The following is a 25084-nucleotide window of genomic DNA, read 5'->3' on the forward strand; positions in this document are numbered from 1 at the left end:
TGGGGGAGGGGGTCTTCCAACCCCAGAGGAATCTAGAGGGTTCTTGAAGCACCCAAGCAGAAGAAGTTCCAGGACTGACCTTCTCAGAGAAAGGCTAGAGCAATTGGAGGATTTGCTCTTGACCACACAACAGGTGGTGAAGGTACTTCCTTAACGACCGATGTTGTTGGGGAGGCCCACAGTTGACCGGCCTCTTCAGGCTGGAGTATCCTCTAGGCAGTGGTGGACTCCATGTTTATCACTAAGGATTAACTGCAATCCTTGGAAACATATATTTTGATTTTGGCCACTTACTTCTCTGGATCAGGCTCCTGGAGTCCTGGAGTATTCCGGAAGAGTGGATCCTTCTTCCAAACAGACTTAAGTAAGAACCTTATTGGGGATTAAGATTCTTTTCTCTCCAAAGAAGGGGTGGTAGAAAAAGTCCATCTGGTTTGGACTGAAGGTGGCAGAAGCCATTAAAATTCCTTTCTTATTCACTCGTATTGCTTAGTAAGACGGGCTCATCTTCCTGTTTATACAACCCGTCTGTGAGTTGGCCAGAGAAGAGTGGGAGAAATCTTCACACAATACACTGCGGCTTCCCTCCAGCTGGTACAACCAAAAGAGAGCCAGAATCTGACCCTCTTGGCTCCTCGCTTTTCTGAAAAACCTACTTCTGGCAGCTGGTGATTCTGCAGCTCCATTCCTGGCATTCATCTGGCAACACAGTGGCCTTTGATGGCATTCATCTTGGGGTCACGTGGTGCCCAGCGTTCTGGAGAAATGGTGGGATTTCAATGCCATTTGCTTCAACAGGCATCAGAATATTGCTGGATTAGACATTAGATGCCAGTGCTGTGAGGTAACAGGTCAGGACATTCCGGCTCCTTCATTGTTAAGCATCCCCTCCACATCCCTCCAAAATGATGGTTCAGTCTCTCCACGGACACCACCAATGACAACTCACTAGTATCCAAGACAAGTAACTCCAGGGTTTGGCAGAAATATTAGATCCTAATGAGCCAGAGTATCCACTGGCCTTGACTGTGGCTGCTGAAGCCATGTGGTCTTTTGGATACTGGGATTTGAAGACAATTCTCATATCCTACTCTCAGTGTCAAACCTTCCAAGCTGGTATTAGGCAGGGCTGGGGTATATTGCATCCACAAACCACCCGCCCCATTGCCATGCCTCAAAACAATGGGGCACGATCATGGGGTATAGCTTAGTGCTAGAGGTGTGCTGAGCAAGCCCAAGGCCCAGGTTCAAAACAAAGTTTATCTCTTGTTCACGCAAAGTCCCACAAGAGGCAAGTCTTTCCCCAAGTGATCACAGTGATTTAGAATCCTTCCGTGAAGTGGTTCCATCTTCTTGGGGTTTTCTATTCCCATCCACACAGGAGAAAAGACACCAAGGAAATCGCTCACAGAGGTTCATATCCAAGTCTAGAAGATGCCACACCAGCAAGAGCTAAGACTCTGGACAGAGACCCCACCCCAACTACTTCCCCCAGGTACACTGTATAGAGAGAACTGGAAGTTACCCCAGACCCATTCCCTATCTACCTGTGTTTTACAGGAGTGTCAAATCCAGTTACTCACGTTCCACTGGCCAGATCCCAGTCGCATGGCCCCAGGTTAACTGAACTTCAAGGGAGCCCGGGACAGGTAGTTCTCCTGTGCATTGGAGGAAGAGAAGGCAGAATTGGTGAGAATCTGGCCAGTCTTGGACAGACAACTCTCTTCAAGTCACTGCCACTTAACAGGCTTTGAGCTCTTACTTTTCTGTTCCTTCATTTGAACAAAATCCACTTCTTCAAATATGACCCCCAGATCTGAAGAGAGACCAGGTGAGTCTGACCTGCCCAGAGGAGGAAAGGACCAGGTTCCGTTTCTTTACTTTTGACAGCATTCCACATGGCCGATGTCTGTTGAGTTCATGCAAATTACGGGTAAGCCACATCTTCACCACCCTGCCTAGAGAGCAGCGAACGTTATTGTGGGGCCAGCGGAAACCACCTGTATGAGCAGGAGTAGCAAATGCAATGAGCTGGACCAAGGCTGGCAGTGAGAAGGACCCATGCAAGGAGGCAAGAAGGGACCCCAGAGGAATGCCTTTCCCAGCTGAGCACTGGGCATCACTTGGTCAGACAACATCAAGAGGACCAAAGACCCCCAAGCCCTTACAGGGTTCACTTGCCTGCAAGTCCCACTTCCTGCAGGGGCTGTATGGGATGCACTATCTCAAGGTCCCCAGGTCCCCAGCTTGCCTTTGAACATCCAGAGAATCCTGTGTACCAATCACCAGGATTCCCTCCTCACGACACTCCTGGAAATGCCCAGTGATGCTCAGATGTCCCAAAGTCAAATCTGGGTGGCACCATCTCTAACCCTACAGGACCATTCCCTGTAGGTCGCCTCTTGTCCCCGTCACCTGTTTCTCCAGGCTGCGGCCATGCTTGTCTTGCCATTAGAGACATAGATACCAGCCTTCCCTCAAGTAGAGACAAGACTAGGACACGTTTGAGTAAAAGCAAGCGAAACTTTACTAAAGATCTGAGCAGGAATCATTGTGGAATGGGAAAGTCTTAAAACTGCATCTTGGAAAGCAGAGCTCCAGAGGTCCTTGGGCTGACCCTGCTAAGGGGTCTCCTCCTGACCCTCCTTGCATCTCAGCCCCTGCTGCAGAGCCTGGGCTTGCCTCTCCCTGCAGGGGACATTGGGATGCCCCACCCAGAGTCTAAGACTCCTTGGTCTTCTCTTCACTCAGCCAGGTCTCAGCCTCTTTCCCAAATTTCTGCCCACAGTGAGGATAAACTAATCCATAGTTAAGCCTCAGCCTGCTCCATATTGGAATAGAATTCCATTACTGCCGCAGTCTGGCTGGGCACAATCAGGAGCCACTTGTCAAAAGAAACTAACTTTATTTTTAGAACCACACACGCCAAACAAAACAGCCTCTCAGGAAAAACCCTCAGAGCCTCAACTGCCACCACCGGCTTTCCACAAGCCTCTCTCTCCCACACAAGCTTCTCCCCACCTCCCACAATCCTGCTCTTGAGGCCGATTGGCTGGGTCACGTGGGCGGAGCCAAAAAAGTCCCCCAATGAGCAGCTCCGTGGTCTGAAAGGGCAGGGAAACAGCCCAATGAGCATCACCGCAGAGGAGCCAATCAGCTAGATGTTGCTGGGGCTGAGGAGCCAATCAGCTAGATGTTGCTGGGGCCACTGTGAGCCAATCATCAGCCAGCAGCTGGAAGTTTGCGGGCAGCTGGAAGTTTGCTGGGGCCCCTTTGGCTGTGGCTCTCAACACATTACTACTGCAAAACCCAAGGCCCATGCGTGTCTTCCCCCGAAATGTGATTCAGAAGAACATGGGCATCTTTTCCTCTTATAGCCATCAAGATTTCAAAAATGTCAGGGTACCATCTTCATCAGAGCCTCCCACCCCACCCCTCATGACATGGAACTCTATGTCCCAAATCAAGGACAAAAATTATAACTGGAGGAAAGGTGGCCAGGGAATTTGGTGTGGGTTCACAGAGAGCTGTGAGGTCACAGGTGGGGACTGAGTGCCTATTCTGGGTGCATCGCCTGATGCCACACCAGCAAGAGCCAAGACCCTGTAGGTAGAACCCCTGCAGAATGACAAAGGAGGTCTGGACAGAGACCCCACCCCAACTAATTCCGCCCAGATACACTGTATAGAGAGAGCTGGAAGTTACCCCCTACCCATTCCCTATCTACCTGTGTTTTACAGGAGTGTCAAGTCTGTAAAAAAAAAGGAGGGCTAGTTCCTTCTTCACGATGAATGCACATTAAACCAGCATGTTGAATAAAATGAAATTAAACAGGCCCAACAAACACTGGGAGGCCTCTCTGGTGGCCAGATGCCCCTCCCTGCAATCTGAATGAGTCAGTGTCACTCAGCAGGGTCCCACACAAGAAGCTGTCCTGGTCCAAGATGTGAGAGTATAATGGGATATGGTTGGTGACTCAGTTTCTGACTTTGTTGGAAAATGTGCAGCTGGAGTTGAGAGAGGGGTAGGGTGGGCTGATCAGAGCTGTCCAGGAGGACTCTGACAGGCCTGCGCCCTGGGCCCTGAGCACCCTTGGGCTCCAGGGGTGAACTGCCCTATGGTGCAGGGAGGCCAAGGGGCCCCGCTCAGGGTGGGGATGAGGAGATGGGGAGGAGGTGGCAGTGTCAGGGCTGAAGAGGACAACACAACCTGGGAGGTGATGGCTGGAGGAATCTCTTGCCTGAGTAAACAAAATGCTATTTGAAAAAGAGCATTTTAAAATTATAAATATTTGGGTGGGTGGTGAGTAATCCTTCCCTAAAGCCCCAAAGCAGTCAGTCATTCACTGGGGTCCTCCTAAATGACAGGCAAGAAGCTTCTCTGGGTGGACTTGGCATGGGAGCTTGGAGCAGCCGGTGTGGAGGAGGGTTGAGAGAATGTGCCAGGGTCCCAGGAACCAAAGCAGAGACTGGGAGCCCAGAGAAATGTCCCTCCTGGTACTATCCCCTCCTGGGAAGCAGACTTGCAGCTTCCTGGGCCCGTGGTGAGCTTGTGGCTCACCCAGGACCAGTGTTGACTTGCAAGGCTGCCGTGGGAAGAAGCTGGGGGTCTCGGGGAACTCTGGATGCAGGCTGGGCCACTGGGGAGGAACTTGGCATGCATGTGACATTAAGGATCACACATGTGCTTTGGTGGTGTCCACCAGCTTCTGATCATCTCCGTGGACACTGTGGAAGGGGAGCCCGTCCACCTCCATGCCTAAGACACCCAAGCCTCCACTCCAGACTCTGGGCGGCACCAGGATGTCCAACATTTTTGCTTCCTGGAAAAAGAAAAAAAATGAGGCAGAAGTAGAAGTAGTGGAGGGGGAGGGGAGAGGGGAGGGAGAAGAAAGAAATATATAGATCTCCAAGAGGAGGAAGGGCCTTTGACTTCAGGTGCCTTTTTCTAAGATACGATTTTCGATTTTCGTTAAAAACACCAATGCCAGGCTGGGTTTGTGGCTCATGGTAGAGCCTCGGCTAGCATGTGCAAGGCCCTGGGTTCGATCCTCAGCACCACATAAAAATAAAATAAAGATATTGTGTCCATCTACACCTAAAAAATAAAATATTAAAAAAATACCAACGCCACTGGAAATCTCACCGTGAAACAGTGTGTCCTACATCATGCCTCATTGGTCCCCAAGCCCACTCCCCGAAGCCACCGCTTGGCTACTTGCAGGTAACCAAATCCGACGCTCTTACAGGCCTGCATCATCCACCCCAGCCCCCCACCGGGGCTGGGGATTGAACCCAGGGATGCTCTACCTCTAGGCTACACCCCCAGCCCTTTCTATTTTTCATTTTGAGACAGGGTCTCACTAGGTTGCCCAGGCTGGCCTTGAACTCGGTCCTCCGCCTCAGGCTCCGAGTCGCTGGGATTACAGGCATGTGTGCACCTTCTTAACAAACACAAAGAGGCTCTCCTTCTACAGGTGCAGGGTGGACTACCTTCTGCCAGCCCAGCCAGTGGCCTGATTGTGCTAACAGGCCCCACTCCTCCTGAGACCCACTGTTGGTCTCGCGGGCGGCATGTGCCAATCCTGCTGCCGCTGCCTTCTAGGCATTTCCCAGGTGCATGTGGGAGATCTGGAGAGAGCAGAGAGAGAGCCGAGAAAATGCAGCCCAGGGCCCCACAGGCAGTGGCTCTGGAATCAGAGGGATCTGATGTGGGTCTTTCCCGACAGGAGGTCCAAGGCTCTTTGTGCCTCGGGGTTCTCATCTGTGAAATGGGGCTGTTGCTGCTGATGGCGGTAGTGACCCCTGCTGCAGAGGCTGCCTAAGGGTTTAACAAGTTAGTGGAAGGAAAGCTCCTAGCACGGCCGTGGCACAGAGTAGGTGCTCACAAAATGAGGATGATTACTAACGGGAGGCCAGGGCCACGGGCCTTCAACACAGAGCTTTCTTCTTTGACTCACTGGCTGGTTAAGGTTTGAGCCCCCTCTTTCTTTTCCCCTCTAAAAATAAGGTCCCAAAGAACCACTTGTCTAAGCCACTAACACTCCTGTCCGCCGCCGAACAGAAAATGGGTCTCAGGACATGTCCTTCCTGCTGTATCCCCCTCAAACACGGGAGGCGAGAGGAGGAGCCCCAGGAGCCGAGCCCAGGGAGCGGGCAGAGGTGAGCAGGGCGCTCCCCTTTCTGTGCAGGCAATTGCTCATTCGTCCCCCATCCATCTGCTTGAGTGAGCCCCTGGGTGCCGGGCCCTGACCCCAAGAGGTGAGGAGGTGAATGTAACCGGCAGTCACAGTACATGGGGGTCACAGCACAGAGCAGGGACACCCAGCCAGTTTTTTGGGGGTGGCTTAGGGGAGATTCTATGGAGGAGTATTATAAATGGAGTGCTTGGGTTCCCCAGATTCATGTTGATTCCCCAGTACTCCATGTGTTGGTATTGAAATTGGGCCTTCGGGAGGTAATGAGGTTGAGATGAGGTCACGAGGGTGGGACCCCGTGATGGGATTAGTAGCCTCCTAAGAAGAGGGACCAGAGCTCTCTCTCCACTACGTGAGGACACAGGGAGGAGGCAGCCAGGAAGAGAGCCCCCACCCAGGACTGAATCTGTGGCACCTTGAAGTCAGACTTCTCAGCCTCTAGAGCTGAGAGACCTAAAGGTCTGGTGTTCAAGCCCCTTAACGTATGGTATTTTGCTTTAGCTGCCTGAGCTGACAAGACACGGGACAAGCAGGGTCACAGGTCATGGCAGAGTAGGAGGAGGGCCCTTGAGGACACTCTCACACAATAGGAGGTGCTGGCAAATGTCACTGAGGAACTGTCTCTCACGTCTGCCCTGAGAGCCTGCATTTCCCTTCTGCCTGGGGCCAAGGCCGAGTCTCCCTGTGGGAGGGAGGCCGCAGGCCTTTCCACATCTGCACCTTCTCACGCAAGCTCTTTGTTTGGGCTTTCCCCATTCTCCCCATTGGTCATATCCTCTCTTTGTGGAGAATACATCAGGGACCCTGGGGCCACTTCCTCCCAGCCCACTGATGGACCTCTCCACTCTCACCCGCTGGGACCCAGGGAGGGCCTTGGGGTTCTCCAGGTGCGTGTGGTCAGCCAACAGGTTAGGAACCGGCTGGTGCTCAGCTTCTGAGAGCCACAAGGACTAGCCAGGCCAACAATGTCTCCCTGCAAGTTTCCAGGGATTGCCCAGACCCCACACCATCTTCTAGGAGGCCAGTGGAGGCATGGTGGTAGGAGCAGGAGGCAGAGCCTCTGAGGCTGCTGCACGCCCAGACTGAGGACAGTGGGGCAGCAGAGAGGGGACAGAGGACCAAAGTGAGGCCGGTGCACAGGGCTTGGGGCCTCACTTGACATGGATGGGTAAACAGGCCGAGTGTGTGGCACCGCTGCTCAGTCACACTAGAGCGTGGCAGACGGATGCTGCGGGGTGGGAAGCCCAGGTGCACACCCAGAGTCTGAGGTAGGAGGCTCGCCTGAGCCCAGGAGTTGGCAGCCTGGGTAACACAGCAAGACCCTTCTCAATAAAAGAAACCAAAGTTATAAGGACGGTGCTTTGAAAGTACTGGAAAAGAACAGGAGCCCAGGATGAGGTCAGACACCATGTTCCTGTCTCTACATCATCCCTCCATCCATCATTCATCCATCAATCCGTCTATCAGTCCATCCAACCACCCATCTGTCCGTCCTTTCTCCTCCCACCCTCCCATGCACTTGTTCGAGATCTCTCATTTCCCAAGGATCTTCCCTGTCAGGCTCTAAAGTAGAACAAATGCCATCCTTTGTTTCTCCGAGAGCCATGTTCCCTCATTGTGCCACGGAATGACGTGTGACTGAAGGGTCCTCCTCTGTTCCCAGTCCAGGGCTGATAGAGGTCTGCAAATGTAGGGGATGTGTCACATGTGCCCACTCACCAGGGATGCTCGGTGACACACCTGGAGCAAAGAGGGAACGGAGGGGTGGGCCCTCAGTGCCCACAGTGCAGCTAGTGTTAGAAGAGGCCTGGTGCTGGGCTCCCCTCCCCTGGCCAGGTTGAGGAGGGAAGTCCAAGAAGCCTTCCCTGGTGCTTACCCCAAGAGCCCCACTCTGCTGCCCAGGAAGTGGCCCCTCCTTGTGCTCTCTTGCAAAAGGCTGGCACAAGAGTGGCCAGGATGTGAGGCAGGTCTGAAGGTCAAAGTGCTCCTTAGCCCTTGCCTTTGGCATAGAACAGGCTGGGCGTGGAGCAGGCTGGGCGTGGAGAGGCCGGGGAGAACCAGCTGGCCATGCTGGCTGGGGAGGCAGCTCACGTGCCTCTGGGGCCACACAGAGGAAAGAGACACACCCATAAGCTGCCACATGGCTCCTGGAGGCCCAGCTCTGCTGACCCACGCTCTGGACCAACTTGGCCTCTTGGCCCTCGCTCTCCACTGGCTGTGGCTGCTCAAACTCTCCTCGGCACAGGCCACCTACTGCCACCACCAAGCCTGGCTGAGGGTCCCCTGACACCTTCCCTGGCCTGACTGAGGTATAGAAAGGACCTTCTCATGATAATGAGGACCACAGCTGGCATTTATCAAACACTGACTACATGCCAGACGCTGCTCAGTGGTCACACACCGGACTCCATAATGACCCAACGTCAGCTCTCTCGCCATCTCCACCTTCCCCTAGAAGGGCGAGCACACTGAGGACAGGGGACCTGTGCGAGTGTGTGAGACTGAGCCCGGAGCCCAGGAGCCACCACGACACTCACCTAGGGCAGCTTCACATTTCCAAAATGCTCTTAAGTCCCAAGAAATAGAGAAGATGGCCACCAACTGCAGGAGACAGCTAGGCCTCCACACCCTGCCTCCCCGGACCATGTGGATTCAACCAACTGCAGATCAAAAACATGTGCTTTTCACATTGCATCTGGACGGAGCAAGGACCGACGTCCTCCTGGTTGTTACTCCTTGAGCCGTACAGCGCGCCGGCTACTTACACAGCACTTAGCCCTCAGCAGGGATCATGAGTAATCGAGAGGTGATCTAAAGTACACGGGAGGGCTCTCAGAGGTGACGGGAAAACATCACACCATTTTATACATTCATACATTTTATACAAGGGGTTGACACCTGCAGATTTTGGTATCCAACGGGGGCCCTGGAACCAATTCTCTTGTGGACAACTGTGCAGAGAAGAAATTGGTCCAGGTGTGGGGCTGTGGCTCAGCGGTAGAGCACTCGCCTAGCACGTGTGAGGCCCTGGGTTTGATCCTCAGCACCACATAAAAATAGATAAATAAAACAAAGGTTTTGTGTCCACTACAACTAGAAAAATAAAAAGTAAAATTAAAAAAAAAACACACACACAAGAAAGTGGTCTGGCTGGCCTGGCTGGCTCCCTCTGAGGCCCTCAGTGGGCTGAGGGGGGTGCCCATCCAGGGTCCTCTCCAGGTCTCACCTCAGAAGCCTTCAGTCCTTCCCCACCCAGAGCTCTGTCACTCAGCCACTCCACAGCACCCTGGCCCCCAAGATGAGGGGTGCCTGGCTCTCTAGTCCCCAGGCTCTGGGTCCTCGTGTCCCTGGCCTCAGTCCCTCCTGTGAGGTGTCATCAGTTGGCTCTGCCTCTGGCAGCGTGGGAACGTTCTCCAGTGTCTCATCTGCCTCAAGGAAAACCCAAGGACACCGCCTGCCCTCACTCGGAGGGCCCCTAGGCCGAGGGCCAGAGCAGGTGAGGTGTGCCCTGAAAGTGGCTGCCCCCTGCCCGGGTCCTCAGCATAGCGCCCACTCCTGCCACAGTCACCAGACCCCTGAGAACACCTGTCCCCGAGGAAGGAGATCCTACTTATAAGCAACTCAGAGCAGAGGCAAGGGACATTTCTCTGCCCCAACCCATCAAGCTTTGCCACCAGCTCAGGCCACTGCTTTGCCTGGTGGGTACCTCAGGATGGCCAGGGAGCCCTACTGAGTGACCTGCAGAGCACTCGTCACTGCCCCTGCCCAGTTGCATGACCCTGCTCCTTAGCTTTTATGGGTCCTGCTGCCCAAAGGCCCTTCCCACCCTTCCTTCCCTCATATCCTCCTCAGCCACGACCCAGAGCAGGGCCACCTCCTCCAGGCTGCCTTCCCGGAACCCTCTGAAGGCACTAAGTGCTCTCAGAGCCCCCACCACTGTGCACACTGCCATCCTGGCTCCCGTGCGTCACTCCTCTGTGGTCCCTGAGTCCCCTCCCCAGGGGCCACGTCTGACTCCTTATTCTTTCCCAGAACAAGCCTGGGCCAGGCCCCAGGAGGGGCTCACCAAACGCACTTCTGCTTTTAGCAAAACATGCCCTTTATTTCCTTTGAAAAAGTGGTGCATTGTTAATGTATTTATGAAGGTCTGGGCAGAAATGCAAACGGAGACTTTTCCATCCCTGGAGGGCGATTGTGGACTGTGCGACTTTGTCGGGTGGGGTTATGCCTTTGTGTTTGTGGAATCAGGAATCACGTGGCAGGCAGCCCCTGAGTGGTTGTGTGCATGTGTGCGGTTTTGTTGTTTTGGTTTTGTTTTTTGCTTTTTTTTTCCAGTTCCAATTCAGGAAGTGTAAAGAAAGCCCAGAAGGTTCTCTGGGCCCCTGTGGAAGACCATCCTCCCTCCAAGTGTGAGTCCATCTGTCTGAGCCCCACATCCACCCCTCCCCTGGCATTCCCAGGAACTGGAAAATGTCTGAGTCACATCAAAAAAGCCCAGAGTCTGAAGTCAGAGAGACCTGGCCTCTAATCTAGTCTGAAGTCAGAGAGACCTGGCCTCTAATCTCAGCTCTGCCTCTTCGCTGGGTGTCCTGGGAAGCCACTCCACCCCTTGGAGCCCTGGGTGCCTCCTCTGGAAAACAGGCACCACAACACCAAGTCCAAGGAGACGTCTGGATTAAACAGGCAGGAGAAAGAGGCAGAACCAGTGGGGAGACACAGGCAGAGGAAACAGGGAACAGAGAGGGCGCATGGCCGAGAAAAGAGGCAACAGCCATCTCTGGGATGAGGGGCCAGTCAGAAGTGAGGGGCGCATGGCCTCAGGCCCTGGCTGGCTGGAGACCTGTCACAGTCGCCCTTCCCATCTCAGCTGCTGTTCCCCAGGCTGGACGCTCCAGGAGCACCTTCCCCTCTGCAGACCATCCTCTCCCACGGCCTGGGAAACAGCCCCCCTACTCCGGGGGCCCCACGTGTGGTGGAAGGAGCAGCATCAACCTCACCTGGGGACTGGGGCCTGCAAGTTCTCTGTCCGTCTCCGACTCCTGAATGCGGAACCCTGAGGGCAGGCCCGGCCTCGGCAGCTCTGTTCCTAGAGGCTGGGCACCGCAACTCCATGGAAGCCCTGCCCCACCCACTGAATCAGCCAGGCTTGCCCAGCGCCTGCCTGGGTTTCCCGCTGCTGATTGTTGGGAAAGCAGATAGAGACCTGCTGGTGACTTCCAGGATTTTTTGGACATTTCCTAATCTCTTCCTTTTAAGGGACAAGCCTGGGGAAGTGAAGCCACAAGCACAGTACAGGTGCGGCAGTTCAGGGGCAGTGCGGCCTGGCCCGGCCCAGGGAACACAGCCCCACACTCCTGACGGGGGCCTGCGTCACAGGACTCTCTCTGGCAGGCGAGGCCACAGGCCAAGGCCAGGAGCTCTTCCTTGTCGGACGGGCATCTGTTCTTGAGACCTCTGCCTCTTGGCCTGCTTGGTCTCTCAGGGGGCTGAGCCATTGTCTGTCCTCCCCCCAGGAAGTCTGTGGGTATGCGAGGCCCCCGAGTCTTCTGCTTTCAGGTCAAACGCCCAGTGCCCTCCACTTTTTCTCATGGTTCTGGCCCTCCCACCTGTCAGGAGCTCACAGGTGAAGTCCCATCTGACCCAGGCTTTGGCCCCAATTTCCCATGGTCCAAATCCCCCTGCACATTCCCCACGTGGCTGCCCGATAGAGACAGACTCGTGGTCTTCATCCTGTAAGTCAGACCCATCAGAGTCTCTCCAGGCGGGCGGGACTCCTCTCTGCCAGGCAGGAGGATGGAATTGGATTCTGGAATCAAGGTCAGGCGGCAGGACCCGCCCAGGAGGGCCATGGAACTGAGGTCCAGCCCCGGGCCTGGCACAGCACTGCCAGCACCTCCTTCAGGGCTGGCCGCCTCTCGTGTTCTCCCACCTGCAGAGGAGAGTCCACGCAAGTCAGTTCTGCGTGTGGCTGTACCTGCCTCTGCCCTGGACTGCAGGGCTCATCCACAACTGCACGCGGGCGACTCTGCTCCAATCCTCCTGCTCAAAGTCCGCAGCTGCTCCCTATTTCCTGTCAGGTGGAACCCTCGGGTGCCGCAGTCTGGCTGGGCACAATCAGGAGCCACTTGTCAAAAGAAACTAACTTTATTTTTAGAACCACACACGCCAAACAAAACAGCCTCTCAGGAAAAACCCTCAGAGCCCCAACTGCCACCACCCGTTTCCACAAGCCTCTCTCTCCCACACAAGCTTCTCTCCACCTCCCACAATCCTCCTGCTCTTGAGGCCGATTGGCTGGGTCACGTGGGCGGAGCCAAAAAAGTCCCCCAATGAGCAGCTCCGTGGTCTGAAAGGACAGGGAAACAGCCCAATGAGCATCACCAGAGGAGCCAATCAGCTAGATGTTGCTGGGGCCGCTGTGAGCCAATCATCAGCCGGCAGCTGGAAGTTTGCTGGGGCCCCTTCGGCTGTGGCTCTCAACACTTGGGGAGGACGCCTGGTTCTCTTGGACCTGGCTAACATGGTATCCCTCTTGCAGGACTTCTCAGTGGTCCCAGCGTACTTGGAGAATTGGACAAAACTCTGGATCCTTGAGCAGAAAAATGCATGTACAGGAACAATTTTCAAAACCAGGCTGGTGTCTCAGGACCACCTCCTTGTGCATCTGGGACGAGATGCCCTCCTCTGACACCCGTCACATCCCACGGCCCAGAGCCCTCTGCCCAAACCAGCACGAGGCTCATCCTGGCCTCCCAGCCTCTGCCTTCCATTCCTCTCTCCTAAGCCTCCACATCCAGGTGATTCCTTCTAGCCGCGCCCCCAGGATTCTTTCCCCACCTTACCTGCCCCCACGCCTTAGCGCTCATCTCACCCCGTGGCTGCTGGGGGTGTCACCTTAGAGACAGGGCTCATACCTAGTGAATCAGAACGCGGCAGGTCAGAAGGGCAGCCAGGGGAGTTCTGCTGAGCCCTCCAGGTGAGTCTGATTCAAGCTAAAATCCGAGAACCACTGCTCCAGACCATTTGGGTTACAGACTGTTAATGATCAGCCAAGAAAAAGGCTCGGGTATGAAGCCTAGGAGCCCATTCCAGATCTTTCTAGGTTAAGCAACTCTCCAGTGGCTGGTCTCCCACAGCTACAGGAAGCCTGCCCTGCTTTCTCGGAGGCTGTAGGGGACAGCCCTGTCACCCATCACGGGCTTGAAGAGCACCCAAAGCATCCTTCTACCGCCGGCTGGCTGGACTGGCGATATGAAGTGGGTTCAAAGGAGCTGGCTGTGTCAATACCTAAGAGAACGGTGAAGAAACCACGCAGCACACGAGCCTAAGTTTCTAAGGCAGGACCCAAAGGTCAGCTCCGGCGCTGGAAGGAGCAAGAGAGCGAGCACCCGGATATCTTTATTTTTATAGGGGGACACACAAAAGGAGGTTCGATGGAATGTTCTATCCAAATTAGGCGGGGGGATCAGGCTTCAGGGGGTTGCCCATCCCCCTCAGGTGACACCCAGGTAGGGCTTGAAGCAGGCCCCGTTGCCGAGCGAGGGAAAGGGCACTTGCCCTGCACAGCTGTCGCGGATGTGCCAGACCAAGACCCCCACCGCTCAAGGGTGGGGAGCAAGCTCAGCCAGGGGTGACGGGGGGCTCCCCACATCCCTCCATCAGCCAGCACTGAAATTCCCCAGTGTGGGGACCATCCTGCTGGGTGTGTCCGAAACCAGCTTGAGTTCTCCATTCTGTTGAAGAAGGACACAAGAGGGGCCTGCTAAGCTCTAGGTGCTGGAACATCCAAAAAGAAAGAGCACGTCTGGGTGCCAGTGACTCGGGGGGCAGAGGCAGGAGGATTGCAAGTTCCAAGCCAACCTGGGCAACTTAGTGAGACCCTGTCTCAAAATAAGAGATGAAAAGGTCTGGGGCTGTATCTTAGCCGACCCAGAGAGAGACGTGGGGCACACGCAGACGGAGGGCACCTGGCAACAAGAGGCCGCAAAGGATTATGGGAGCACTGAGGGGGCTGCCCATTCCGACTCATTCAGCAATGACTCACAGAAAGTGACCATTTAGCGTGGGCCTCACAGGCTGGGCAGAATTTGGACTGAGGGTATTTCAGGTCACAGACTCGTGGTTGGTACCCCAGTGAGTGCAACGCTTGTGGCGGGAACACAAGGCAGACTGGCGGGCAAGGACCACGTGGTAGTAGTGCCACCATGTCCCCTGATTCTAGGATGTGTGTTTGTGACCTTCATATCTCTGAAATTGACAAGTGCCTTACAATCACCTCACAGTCGTCCCTGTTGTGTTTTCTTCCATTAGTGCAAATTAGGCAGTTCTTGTCCCCAGGGGAGAGAGTGCCTTGCACTGATTGGATATTTACAACCCGTGGTACTGTGGTGAAGGCCTTACATGGATCAGCTCCTGGAGTCCTCACAACACACCTGTGAGGTCAAAGTATTATTATTATTTCCAGTTGAATACCTGGGAAACAGGCACCGACGGTCACACAGCTATTAAGTTGTAGACTTGGGATGTGACTCAGGCTGCTACTCTAGAATCTGTATTCTTTTCCCTTTTTAAAAAAAATCATTTAAGCCAGGTGCAGTGGCGCACACCTGCAATCACAGTGCTGCGGGATGGGGAAGTATGAGGATTGAGAGTTCAAAGCCGGCTTCAGCAAAAGTGAGGCTCTAAGCAACTCAGTGAGACCCTGTCTCTAAATACAATACACAATGGGGCTGGGGATGTGGCTCAGTGGCCGAGGGCCCCTGAGTTCAATCCCTGGTACCCTCCACAAAATATCATTAAAAAAATTTTAATTGTGTTAAGAAACACCTAACATTAAAAAAAAAAAAGCCATTCCCCCTCTTGTTCACACCACAAAAGCAGCAGAGGAGACTCCAGTGATCTCCAAAGATGTGGGTAAGTGGCGGATGCTAGCTGGGTGTACCCATATTCAGGTCGGCTCTGACACTTCCCACCTGGAAACAGCACCAGACCCCACAGACCCATGAGCCCGCCCCTCCGCTTCAGATGCCTTTCCAGGCCCCAGGCTGTCTGACTGACAGCTGTAGATCTAGGTTCCCACACCCCTCATGGGCTCCATGGTGTGTCGATGGGTTTGCAGCACCCAGGGACACACATTGCCTTCCTTGTAAAGGATGTTACCGATGAAGAGATGCACAGGGCAAGGGGCGCAGGGGGGCGGTGTGGGGTCTCCCTGCCTCCCAGGTGCACCACCTGCCAGGACCCCGACCCCGGCCATGGTCAGCCCCTGTCAAGTCCCTTTACCCTTGATTTTCTCAAGTATGAACGCAATGCCTAGGGGCAGGGCTTGGGGCATTTATCCTGATCGGTGCTTTCTGAGCTTCTAGGTCTGAACGGTTTGGCATCATTGCTTCAAATATTGCTTTTGTTTCTTTCTTTCTTCTCCCTCTGGCCTCCCAATTTGCATAACTTACACCTTTTGTAGCTGAACCCTAGTTCCTATATATCCTGTTGCGTTTACCTTTTTCAGTCTTTGGTTTCCAATTCTGGAAGTTTATATTGCCATGTTTTCAAGCTCAGAGAGTCTTTCCTCATCCGTGTCCAGTCTACTGATGAGCCCGTCAAAGGCATTCCTCATTTCTGTCACAGTGTTTCCATTTCTGTCATTCTAAAACTCTTTCTTAGAATTTCCATCTGCCTACATTTTCCATCTGTTTTTTTTTTCCTCCACATTTGTAATTGGTGCACTATAGTTGTACATAATGGGGGGATTTTTGGTTACATACATGTGTATTCACAAAACATAATCATATCATTTAGCAGCATCTTTCCCCAGTGCTTCCCGTCGCCTTTTCTATCCGTCTGTTTTTGCATGTTACCTACTTTTTCCATTAAATCCTTTAGCCTATTAACCACATTTACAAAAAACAACAACACAACCAAACAAAACTCCTCATCTGCTAGTTCCAACGTGCTCAACTTTGGTTCTGATGCTTGTTCAAACTCTTTAAACTGTGTCTTTATGTGCCTTGTAATTGTTTGTTGAAAGGTGTACATCCTGTACTTGGTAAAAAGAACTGTAGTGGGCTGGGTGGGGGGCATACACCTGTTATCCCAGTGAGTTGAGACACTGAGTCAGGAGGATCGCTAGTTTCAAGCCAGCCTTAGCAACTTAGTGAGGCCCTAAGAACTTAGCAAGACCCTGTCCCCAAAATAAAAAAAAATAAAAGGACTCAGGATGTGGCTCAGTGGTTAAGCGCCCCTGGGTTCAATCCTCAGTACCAAATAAATAAATCAATAAATAAAAAAGAACTGCAGTAAATGGGCCTTTGGTAATGTGGACGTAAGATGTGGTAGGAGTGAAAGTGTTCTGTAGCCTTGTGATTCTATCTTAGTCTTTCAGTGAGTGTATTAGCCATTTTCTTTACTATGATGAGATACCCAAGGCAGACTACTTTATAAAGAAAAAAGTTTTTGGCTGTTGGTTGTAGAGGCTGGAAGTCCCAACAGGATGGTTCAGGCTCTAGTGAGTACCCTTGCCCCCATCACTTCATGACAAGAGTGTGTGTGTGTCTCCCTAAAAAGCCACCAGGATTCAATCATAGGGGCTCGTCCCTAATGGCCCAGTCTAACACTTCTTGAAGGCCCACCTCTAAACATTATAGTTGGAGTAAGTTTCCACCCTCTAAATGCTATTTATTTATTTATTTTTTAAGAAGTGTTTTGTTTTGTTTTTAGAGAGAATTTTTTTTTAACATTTTTATTTTTCGGCGGACACAACATCTTTGTTTGTATGTGGTGCTGAGGATCGAACCCGGGCCGCACGCATGCCAGGCGAGTGCGCTACCGCTTGAGCCACATCCCCAGCCCCATTTCTTAATTAGTATGTTAACTTGCATAACAAGTTTTATGGTGGTCAAGATAGGAAGACCTGCTAAAAAGAATTAGCGGACACCTCCATCCTTGAAGAAACCAGAGTTTTGGAAATCCAGCAAGCCCTGCAGCCTGTACCCTTTGAGGGGTGTTCTGACACAGGACACTGATCCCGTGTCCAGGTGTTTCTGGAGGCCAGCTGTGGACTAGGTCAGCTAAGCCGGGCCTCGTGACATGTGCCACAGTCCCAGTGCCAGGTCCTCGGGGCTGAGGCAGGAGGAGTGCAGGAGATTGGGACCAGCCTGGGCCACGTGGTGACAGCTGTCTTGATAACCTTTCATGCTTGGTGTGCGTCCGGGGCCTCAGAGCCAGACCAGATTCCTCCTCCCGCTGCAGAGTGGGCTAACGCTGCGCTGAGCCCACTTCTAAAAGGGCTTGGGCTGTGGGCTGGAATTCTTTGGGGGATGGTGGAGACACGAGCCCGACTCCCAGATGCGGCCAGAAGAACTAGACCATTGTGAATGACCACGTGTCTTCCAGTCACATCCTGAAAAAGTTTCTCAGAACAAGGTTCTAGACCATGACCGCCTGTTGCCTGGTGGAGAATCACGGCACCATGGGTTTCCTGAGGGGTAGACCAAGCCAGGAAGCGCCAGGGACCTGGGGGTGTCCTCGTCCAGGTTGGGGTGCCTTCCATGGGAAGGGAAGGGATGCCAGCCGCTCCTCCAGAGCCGGGTTGCTGATTGCCCCTTGGAAATGGGAGACATTTTTCTTCTCCACCCTCCCCCCCCCCCCCAGAACTGCCCAGAGTGACAGGAAACTTGAGGCCAGCCAGGCCAGCCCCACGGCAGGGCCACACCCGGCCTCTTCTGGGAAAGGCGGGAGGTTTGCAGAAACTCTCTAAGAGCCCACAAGGCTTTCATTGTCTGTCAAAACCTCAAAAGTCAAAGGGGACTAATGAGGCGGGGACACTCTCAAGTGCTTGGATGGAGAGAACCCAGACACAGAGTGACAGACGAGGGCCTAAAGCGCCTGCCTGCCCCTGCCCCATCGGGACCCCCGCGGGGAGAGGAGCTGGTCTCCTGGGGGTTACAATAAAACTTTCAGAAATTCATAAATGCAGCATGATTCCAAACCAGTTCAGGGACCCAGAGTCTGGCCCCTGTTCCTAATTCTACCAGCCAAAGTAATTGATGAGGCACCTCGATGCGTCCCCTGCGGGGATCTTAAGAGGTCTGAATTATACAGTGGCTGCAGATCCTCTTGGAAAAAAATCAAGTTCTGTGCAAACACTAATTACCAGAGTTCCATTGTCAGGGGTGGTCAGACTCTCTTCATCGATCTGATACACTAAAAATCGATGTTTCATGAATGACACACGATACATTCCATCCTATAGGACCCAACTAATATGCCAGCGTCTTTGGTTACTATTACTATTATTTTATTATTGTCTTCCTTACTGTAGAGTCAGGCAAATGGAATAAGCCCTGTTAAGTGTGGCTCCCCTTCCTTGAGGAGGAATGTCCTGAACAGTGGGATCGTTAGTGTCTACACAGGCCGTGATAAACAGAGCGTCTTTGGAGTGGAGAGCCATTGCACCCGCGTAACCCTTTCCAGACTGTCTTCCCGGCCGACCAGAGGAGGTTTGGTGGAGTCCTCAGTGCCACCCACTCACCAGCTGGAGAGACTCCAGGAATCCTCTGTGCTGCGAGGAAAAGGTGGTCAGTGGCATCGACCACATGCTTGATCTTCATCCTCCCCGCCTGCCATCGGCAGCCCTCCCCGCGCTCTGTGGCCACCAGGTGGTCAAATCTGCCAGGGAGCAAGGGCAGAGGGCTTCCGGGGAGTGCGGCAGCCTGGCCAGGTCCTGTCTTTGGACTCTGTTATCCTGCTCTGTGCGGGGCCTCTCCTGGGACCAGACCATCACGTGATCTTAAGATGCCCGTGGGGTCCTTAGCGCTCTCCTTACTAGACCCGGAGGCTGCGAGAGCAGGAGGTCATGGTGGCTGGGATGTCTGGGGGCCACTGACAGAGCCGCCTGACCCAGAGGTGGCCCACCGTGTCCCCCTTCCAGGTTCTTGTTCACTTTACAGAAATAAAACAGAATTTGAAACAGAAAACGAAAGAATCAAACACTAGATGAACTTCCAGAGAGAGAGGGGGGGGGGGAAGGAGGGGCCTGGATGGCGTGGCCGGCAGAGCCACACTGGGTCCCCTGCCGGGTCCATGTGTCACGGGCCTTCCCAGCCTCCAGCATGTGGGAGAGCCACCCGACACAGCACCGAGAGGGTTAGACAAGGAGGGGCACAGGAGGGTCTTGGCACAGAGCCCCACACCTACAGGCATAAGTGCCAGCTGTTGCTGCTGTTGGTTGTATTTTTAGCAGGAATATGTTTTTTTTTTCTTTTTCGGTGCCAGGGATTGAACCCAGGGGCACTCAACCACTGAGCCCCAGCCCCAGCCCTTTTTTGTATCTGATTTAGACACAGGGTCTCGATGAGTCGATGGGGCCTCGTTAAGTTGCTGAGGCTGGCTTTGAACTTGTGATTCTCCTGCTTAGCCTCCTGAGTCACTGGGATGACAGGAGTACACCGCAAGAATATGGTTTTGATGATCCCATCATACAGTTGAAGCACATAGATGGTGTTTTTACATCTAAGTCCCCTCACGATGCAGTTCTTCAAAACCTCAACTCTGCCATGGAAAACAGTATGGATGTTCCTCAAAAAATTAAAGATAGAATTACCATCATATCCAGCAATCCCACTTCTGGGTATGTACCCAAGACAACTGAAAGCAGGGACTTGAAGAGGTTCACACCCACCCATGTTATGTTCCTAGCAGCATAACTCACAATAGGCACAGGGAGAGGCTGCCCATGGGCCACTGATATATGAACAGCTAACCGCACATGGGAATATTATTCAGCCTTGAAGAGGAAGGGAATTCAGAGACATGCCGCAACCTGGGAGACTCTTGGACACTTTGCTAAGTGAAACAAGCAACTCACAAAAAGGCAAGACCCCCTTCTATGAGGCCTCTTGAGGAGTCAAAATCATAGAGACAGAAGGTAGAATGGTGGTGGCCAGGGGCTGGGAGGAGGGGGATGGCAGTTGGTGTAGAACCTGTTCAGAGCTTCAGCTTGAGGAGAGGAACAGAGCTCTGGCGATGGATGAGGTGGTGACTGCACAACCTGTGGATGCATTGAACACTGGGAACTGTACACTGAAGAATGGGGGAAGCAGCGCTCACCTGTCATCCCAGTGGCTTGGGAGGCTGAGGCAGGAGGATCCCGAGTTCAAAGCCAGCCTCAGCAACAATGAGGCACTAAGCAACTCACTGAGACCCTGTCTCTAAACAAAGTACAAAAGAGAGCTGGGGGTGTGGCTCAGTGGTTGAGGGCCCTGGAGTTCAATCCCAGTACCTTAAAAAAAAAAAAGAATGAGGGAAATGGGAAACAGGCTGGCGCTCAGTGGTGAGCATTGTATGTGCAGCTTGCATGAGGCTCTGGGGGTGATATGGCAACACAGTTTTTGTTATGTGTATTTTACCACAACATAAAAACCTTTTCCTGTAAAAGTTTTTTTTTTTTTTTGGTACTGGGATTGAACCCAGCACCCAAAAGGGGCATTTAATCACTGAGCCACATCCCTACCCTTTTAAAAATATTTTATCTAGAGACAGAGTCTCTCTAAGTTGCTTAAGGCTTCTCTAAATTGCTGAGGTTGGCTTTGAACTTGCGATCCTCCTGCCCCAGCCTCCAGAGCCACTGGGATGACAAGTGCGCACCATTGCGCACTGTAAATGTTTAAAAAAAAAAAAATCTCCATGCCTGTCCATGTCCTTTGATTGTGCTGGAATGTCAAACATCCCCTGTGCCTTGAGAGGGTGGGCCACCAAGGCGGCCTCAGAATGTACTCCACAGCCCCCACTGGGAAGCAGAGGACGGGGGAGGGAGGAGCTTGACTCAATATTAACAGGCCAGCTTTACAATGCCACCATCATTCCACTATCCAAAGGAGCCAGGGTCCCCCAGCTGAAAGGATTTTCTATCTAATGAGTCCTGACCTGTGGTTTGAAACTGCTAATAATTTTTTAAAAATCCTCCTATTCCCCTCCTTTGTCAGAAGACAAGCCGCTTCTCCCTGCTGCCACACAGCGGCTGGTTCCAGAGGTTCTGCGGAGCCCTGGCACAGCCCCAGCTCCCCGCCTCTTGTGACAGAGGGGCCCTGCAGACCACCTTCCGGGGCTGTGCAGAGGCTTTGCGGGGAGTGAGGAGCACGTGGGTGTTTCCCATCGGGCACTTGATCTGGGACCGGACACACATACCTGGGTGACTTGGGTCCCCGTCTCTGCACAGGACCTGCGAGCGTCTTCTCACCTTGGTAATTAACATTGGGATCGGTGTCTTCAGAGCACCTTGAAGAAAACGGCAAAGGATGGACACATCAGGCCTGGTGTTAGGTTTTGGAAGTTCAAGTTCACTCCCCAAGGGCTCCTTTGGAGGGTCGTCAAGACCACTCTGGAACAATGTCCTCCTGCAGGACGCTGTTCAGTCAGTCCAGGCCAGGACACAGGGTGCTAAGGAAGCTCTAGGTTGGCACGGAGGAGCGTGGAGTCAGGCCAGCGTGGACAAGCACATACGTTGCATGTAAGACGCCCAGAACCCCACACGGACCAAGCCTGTGCCAGCCAGGGAGAGCGCTGGGCACACAGTTACGTGCCCACGGTGACAGTGTGTGGCCCTCCACTGGGCACTGGACGTCACACTCTCACTTTTCTTTCACAGTTCTGTGGAATAAATACCATTGTTATTCCCATTTTATAGAAGAGGAAAACCAAGGCTCAGAGCTACTGAACAGCTTGGGCAACGCCAAGTATTGGGGTCAGTGTCAGGACTCCAGTTCTCACCCCAAGTTCCCACCTCCCCCCCCACCAACTGCATACCTTCAGGGAAATTCAAGAAAGCCCCAGAGACCGAGCCTTGGGTTAGCTACTTATTTGAGAGTGATTTCCAAGATGAATTTGGGTCTTGAAAAAAAGAAAAAAAAAACCCACTTGCTCTAATTATAAAAATAATACCGACTGTGGTAGAACATGAGCAAAATACACACAAACCCAGCTTTCGCCCGCCTATCTCACAGCCATCTGGGGTAGAATCTGGTTTATTCGTGGGCCCAGGATGAAGGCTTCTTCATGTCGAGCTGGATGGGGACAGAGCCGGGGGCAGGGGTCTCCCGCATGATACTGCAGGCCTCCTGGGTCTGCAGGGCTCCTGGACGGGCACCAGGAGGTATTTTGGAGGCGATTCGGCCATCTCCATAATCCCCATCACCGGCTCCTACACTGTCACGTAAGGGTAAGGCCACTTCTCGCTCCCTACTCTCTACATTAAGGCCACACGCTTGTGTCACAAATGCAGCCTCAGGGCAGGGGCTCCTTCAGGCTCTCCATCCCTCAGCTGCCCCGGGCCCTCTGTGAGCGGCTGCGCCTGAGGGCCCACAGGGCAGGCTGAGGTGAGGACCAGGGTCACTGCGAGAGGCCCTGCTGCGGGCCTGGCTGCCGCCCCGTCTGAGGGGCAGGCACGAGGTGGTCATCGGGGAAGGCTGGTCAGGACGGTCCACCTGTGAAGTGATGGGCCATAACTGGGGGACTGGGGACAGGGGACAGGGGACAGGAAGTCACACAGGCTGAGAGCCCCAGCCCCTCCCTGGGCTGCAGGTGGGAATCTCGTCCACTTCCTACCAGCCACCCAAGCCCTGGGTGTCCCCCTCTGCCAAGTCACGCCCACCTACCAGGACGGCCGTGATGGCTCCCTGAGGTGGCGCCCGCCGACTGCCTGGCACAAAGGGGGCACTAAGCAGAGGCGGCTCTTTCTCACGTCCTCAGAAGGGGATCAAGGGTGTAGGTACCCGTCAGGGGGCCCAGGGGACCAACAGGGCAGAGAACATGGGCATCCCAGAGGGGGTGGCACCTGAGGAAGGACACGTGGGGACCTCTGAAAGGAAGGGGGAAGGTGCGGCCCCTCTGGGCTGCAGGGAAGGTCTCCAGGACAGGGCGGCCTCCCGCCTTTCCTCCTCTGGGATGTGTCCTGGGCCTCAGTCACCAAAGGACTGAAATCACTGTCATCAAAAGGCCAGATTGATTCTTTTCTTCATTCAAATGTAATGAAAGTTCTGCAGAATCCAGTAGAACCATCCCCAGCTCTAAGTCGCAGCCACAGAGCAGCTGCCCAGCCCAGCTCCCGGGGGAGCCGCTGCTAAAAAAAAAAAAAAAAAAAAAAAGTGCCCTTCAGCGCAGGGTCCCACGGAAACGGAGCTGGCCGCGAGCAGCACCAGACCTGGGCCATCCCCTGCCCCCGAGACCCTCTCTGCCCTTGGCCACACATGGGCTCCTTCTGCTCTCCCTCCCTCCGGCTCCTCTTCCCTGGAGGGGTCCCTGGGGGTAACCGGGTCCTTTGCTCCATCTTTACTTATTCCCTGGACTTCCCCAGTGTCTTCACTGCGGCTCCCAGGGTGTCAACGGCTCTCTAAGGCATCCTGGTGGCGCAGGCAGCTCTAGGCGCTCACCTGCACGTCCACCTCCCAAGGTGCCTGCTTTAAGCCTGCACTCCATAAGAAAACTTAACTGTGGAAAAAGGCACAAGATATAAAATCCATCATCTGAACCGTTTTTAATTTGGTGGTACTAAGTGCGTTCACCTTGTGTGACTGTCACCACCACCCATCTCAAGGACTCTCATCTTCCTAAATTGAAACTCTGACCCATTCAACACCAAGCCTTCATGTTCCCTCCACCAAGCCCCTGGCAACACAAATTCCACTTTCCATCACTGTGAACTGGACAACTCTAGGTCCCTCCTTTATAAGTGGAATCATACAGTATCTGTCCTCTCACGACTGGCTTATTTTACTTAGCAAAGTGTCCTCAAGGTTCATACATGTTGTGACTTGTGTCAGAATCTCCTCCCTTTTCAAGGCTGAGTAATATTCCGCTGTGCGTCTACACCACATTTTGCATGTCCATCCATTCATCTGCAGAGAATTGGGTTGTTTCCATTTTTTGACAACTATGTTATGTGTTTCTTACCACAACTGTGATTAGTGCTGGATGGAGGGGAATCCTATTTTTAATGTTTTAAGCAGCTGCCATACTGCTCTACAGAGCACCTGCACCATGTTGCTGTCCCAGGACCCGGATTCTTTTCTTTTTTTTTCTTTTATGAATCTGGGGATTGAACCCAGGGACACTCTACCACTGAACCACACCCATAATTTGGAGACAGGGTCTAGCTCCGTTGCCCAGCCTGGCCTTGAACTTATGATCCAGAGGCTGGATCTGTGCAGGTGCTAGCAAGTCACTTCTGTGTGTCCTTAGCCACACCTCTTGACCTCTCTGAGCCTCAGTTTTCCAAGTGGGAACTAAAACAGTTTTGTCTATATCTTAGATTTGTACATTCCACAGAGACAGCTACCCACTTCTAGTCTGCAGCATACCTAGTAAAGAAATCACGAGTGTGTAGGCAAATTTAGTGATAAGGATGTTCACTATGGTATTATTTATGGGGTTAAGTACTGGGATATTAATCAAAGGCAGAACATTTCTATAAATAGATAACATTCCATAGAAATATAATGGAATTCTAGGCAAACATTAAGAAGGACGTTGTGGAAGACTGTGATATAGAAAACGTTCACTATATATTCAAAAGTGCAAAGAGCAAGTTATAAAGTAGTGTACTAGAATTCTAGTCCATATGCATGCCTGCAGAGGTTTGAGAGTGAAGAAAAAAATTACTGTCGATATTGGCTAATTGCAATGTGGTTCTGATAAATTTTAGTGCTTTTTTTAACTTTCATATATTTTTTGATGCTTCTATAATGAGCATGAAGTACTGTTGATAAGAGGGGAGAAGAATACAGCTTTTTAAAGGAAACAATCAGGAAGTACTGTATTCCATAGGGCATGGTGAGCACTAAGGGGGGGGGTGTTTGGTCAACCAAAATCCCTGCATCCATTTATGATGATTTTATT

The 25084-nt window shown here is 52.9% G+C and overlaps 1 protein-coding gene across 1 annotated transcript in view; it reads right to left on the bottom strand.

Moving 5' to 3' along the window:
• Positions 1-3323: 3323 nt before the first annotated feature.
• Positions 3324-25084, bottom strand: part of Dglucy (D-glutamate cyclase) — a 48318-nt gene continuing 26557 nt past the window's right edge. Inside the window, 4 exon segments of the mRNA XM_058577849.1 lie at positions 3324-4906; positions 7048-7130; positions 18609-18906; positions 22846-22934. Coding sequence (XP_058433832.1) covers positions 4676-4906; positions 7048-7130; positions 18609-18906; positions 22846-22934 — 701 coding nt within the window. The 3' untranslated portion in view covers positions 3324-4675.

This window comes from Marmota monax, unplaced genomic scaffold (genome assembly GCF_021218885.2).
Source record: "Marmota monax isolate L192 unplaced genomic scaffold, Marmota_monax_Labrador192_F-V1.1 WCK01_AAM20220418_F8-fsc00017, whole genome shotgun sequence".
Taxonomy (NCBI): domain Eukaryota; kingdom Metazoa; phylum Chordata; class Mammalia; order Rodentia; family Sciuridae; genus Marmota; species Marmota monax.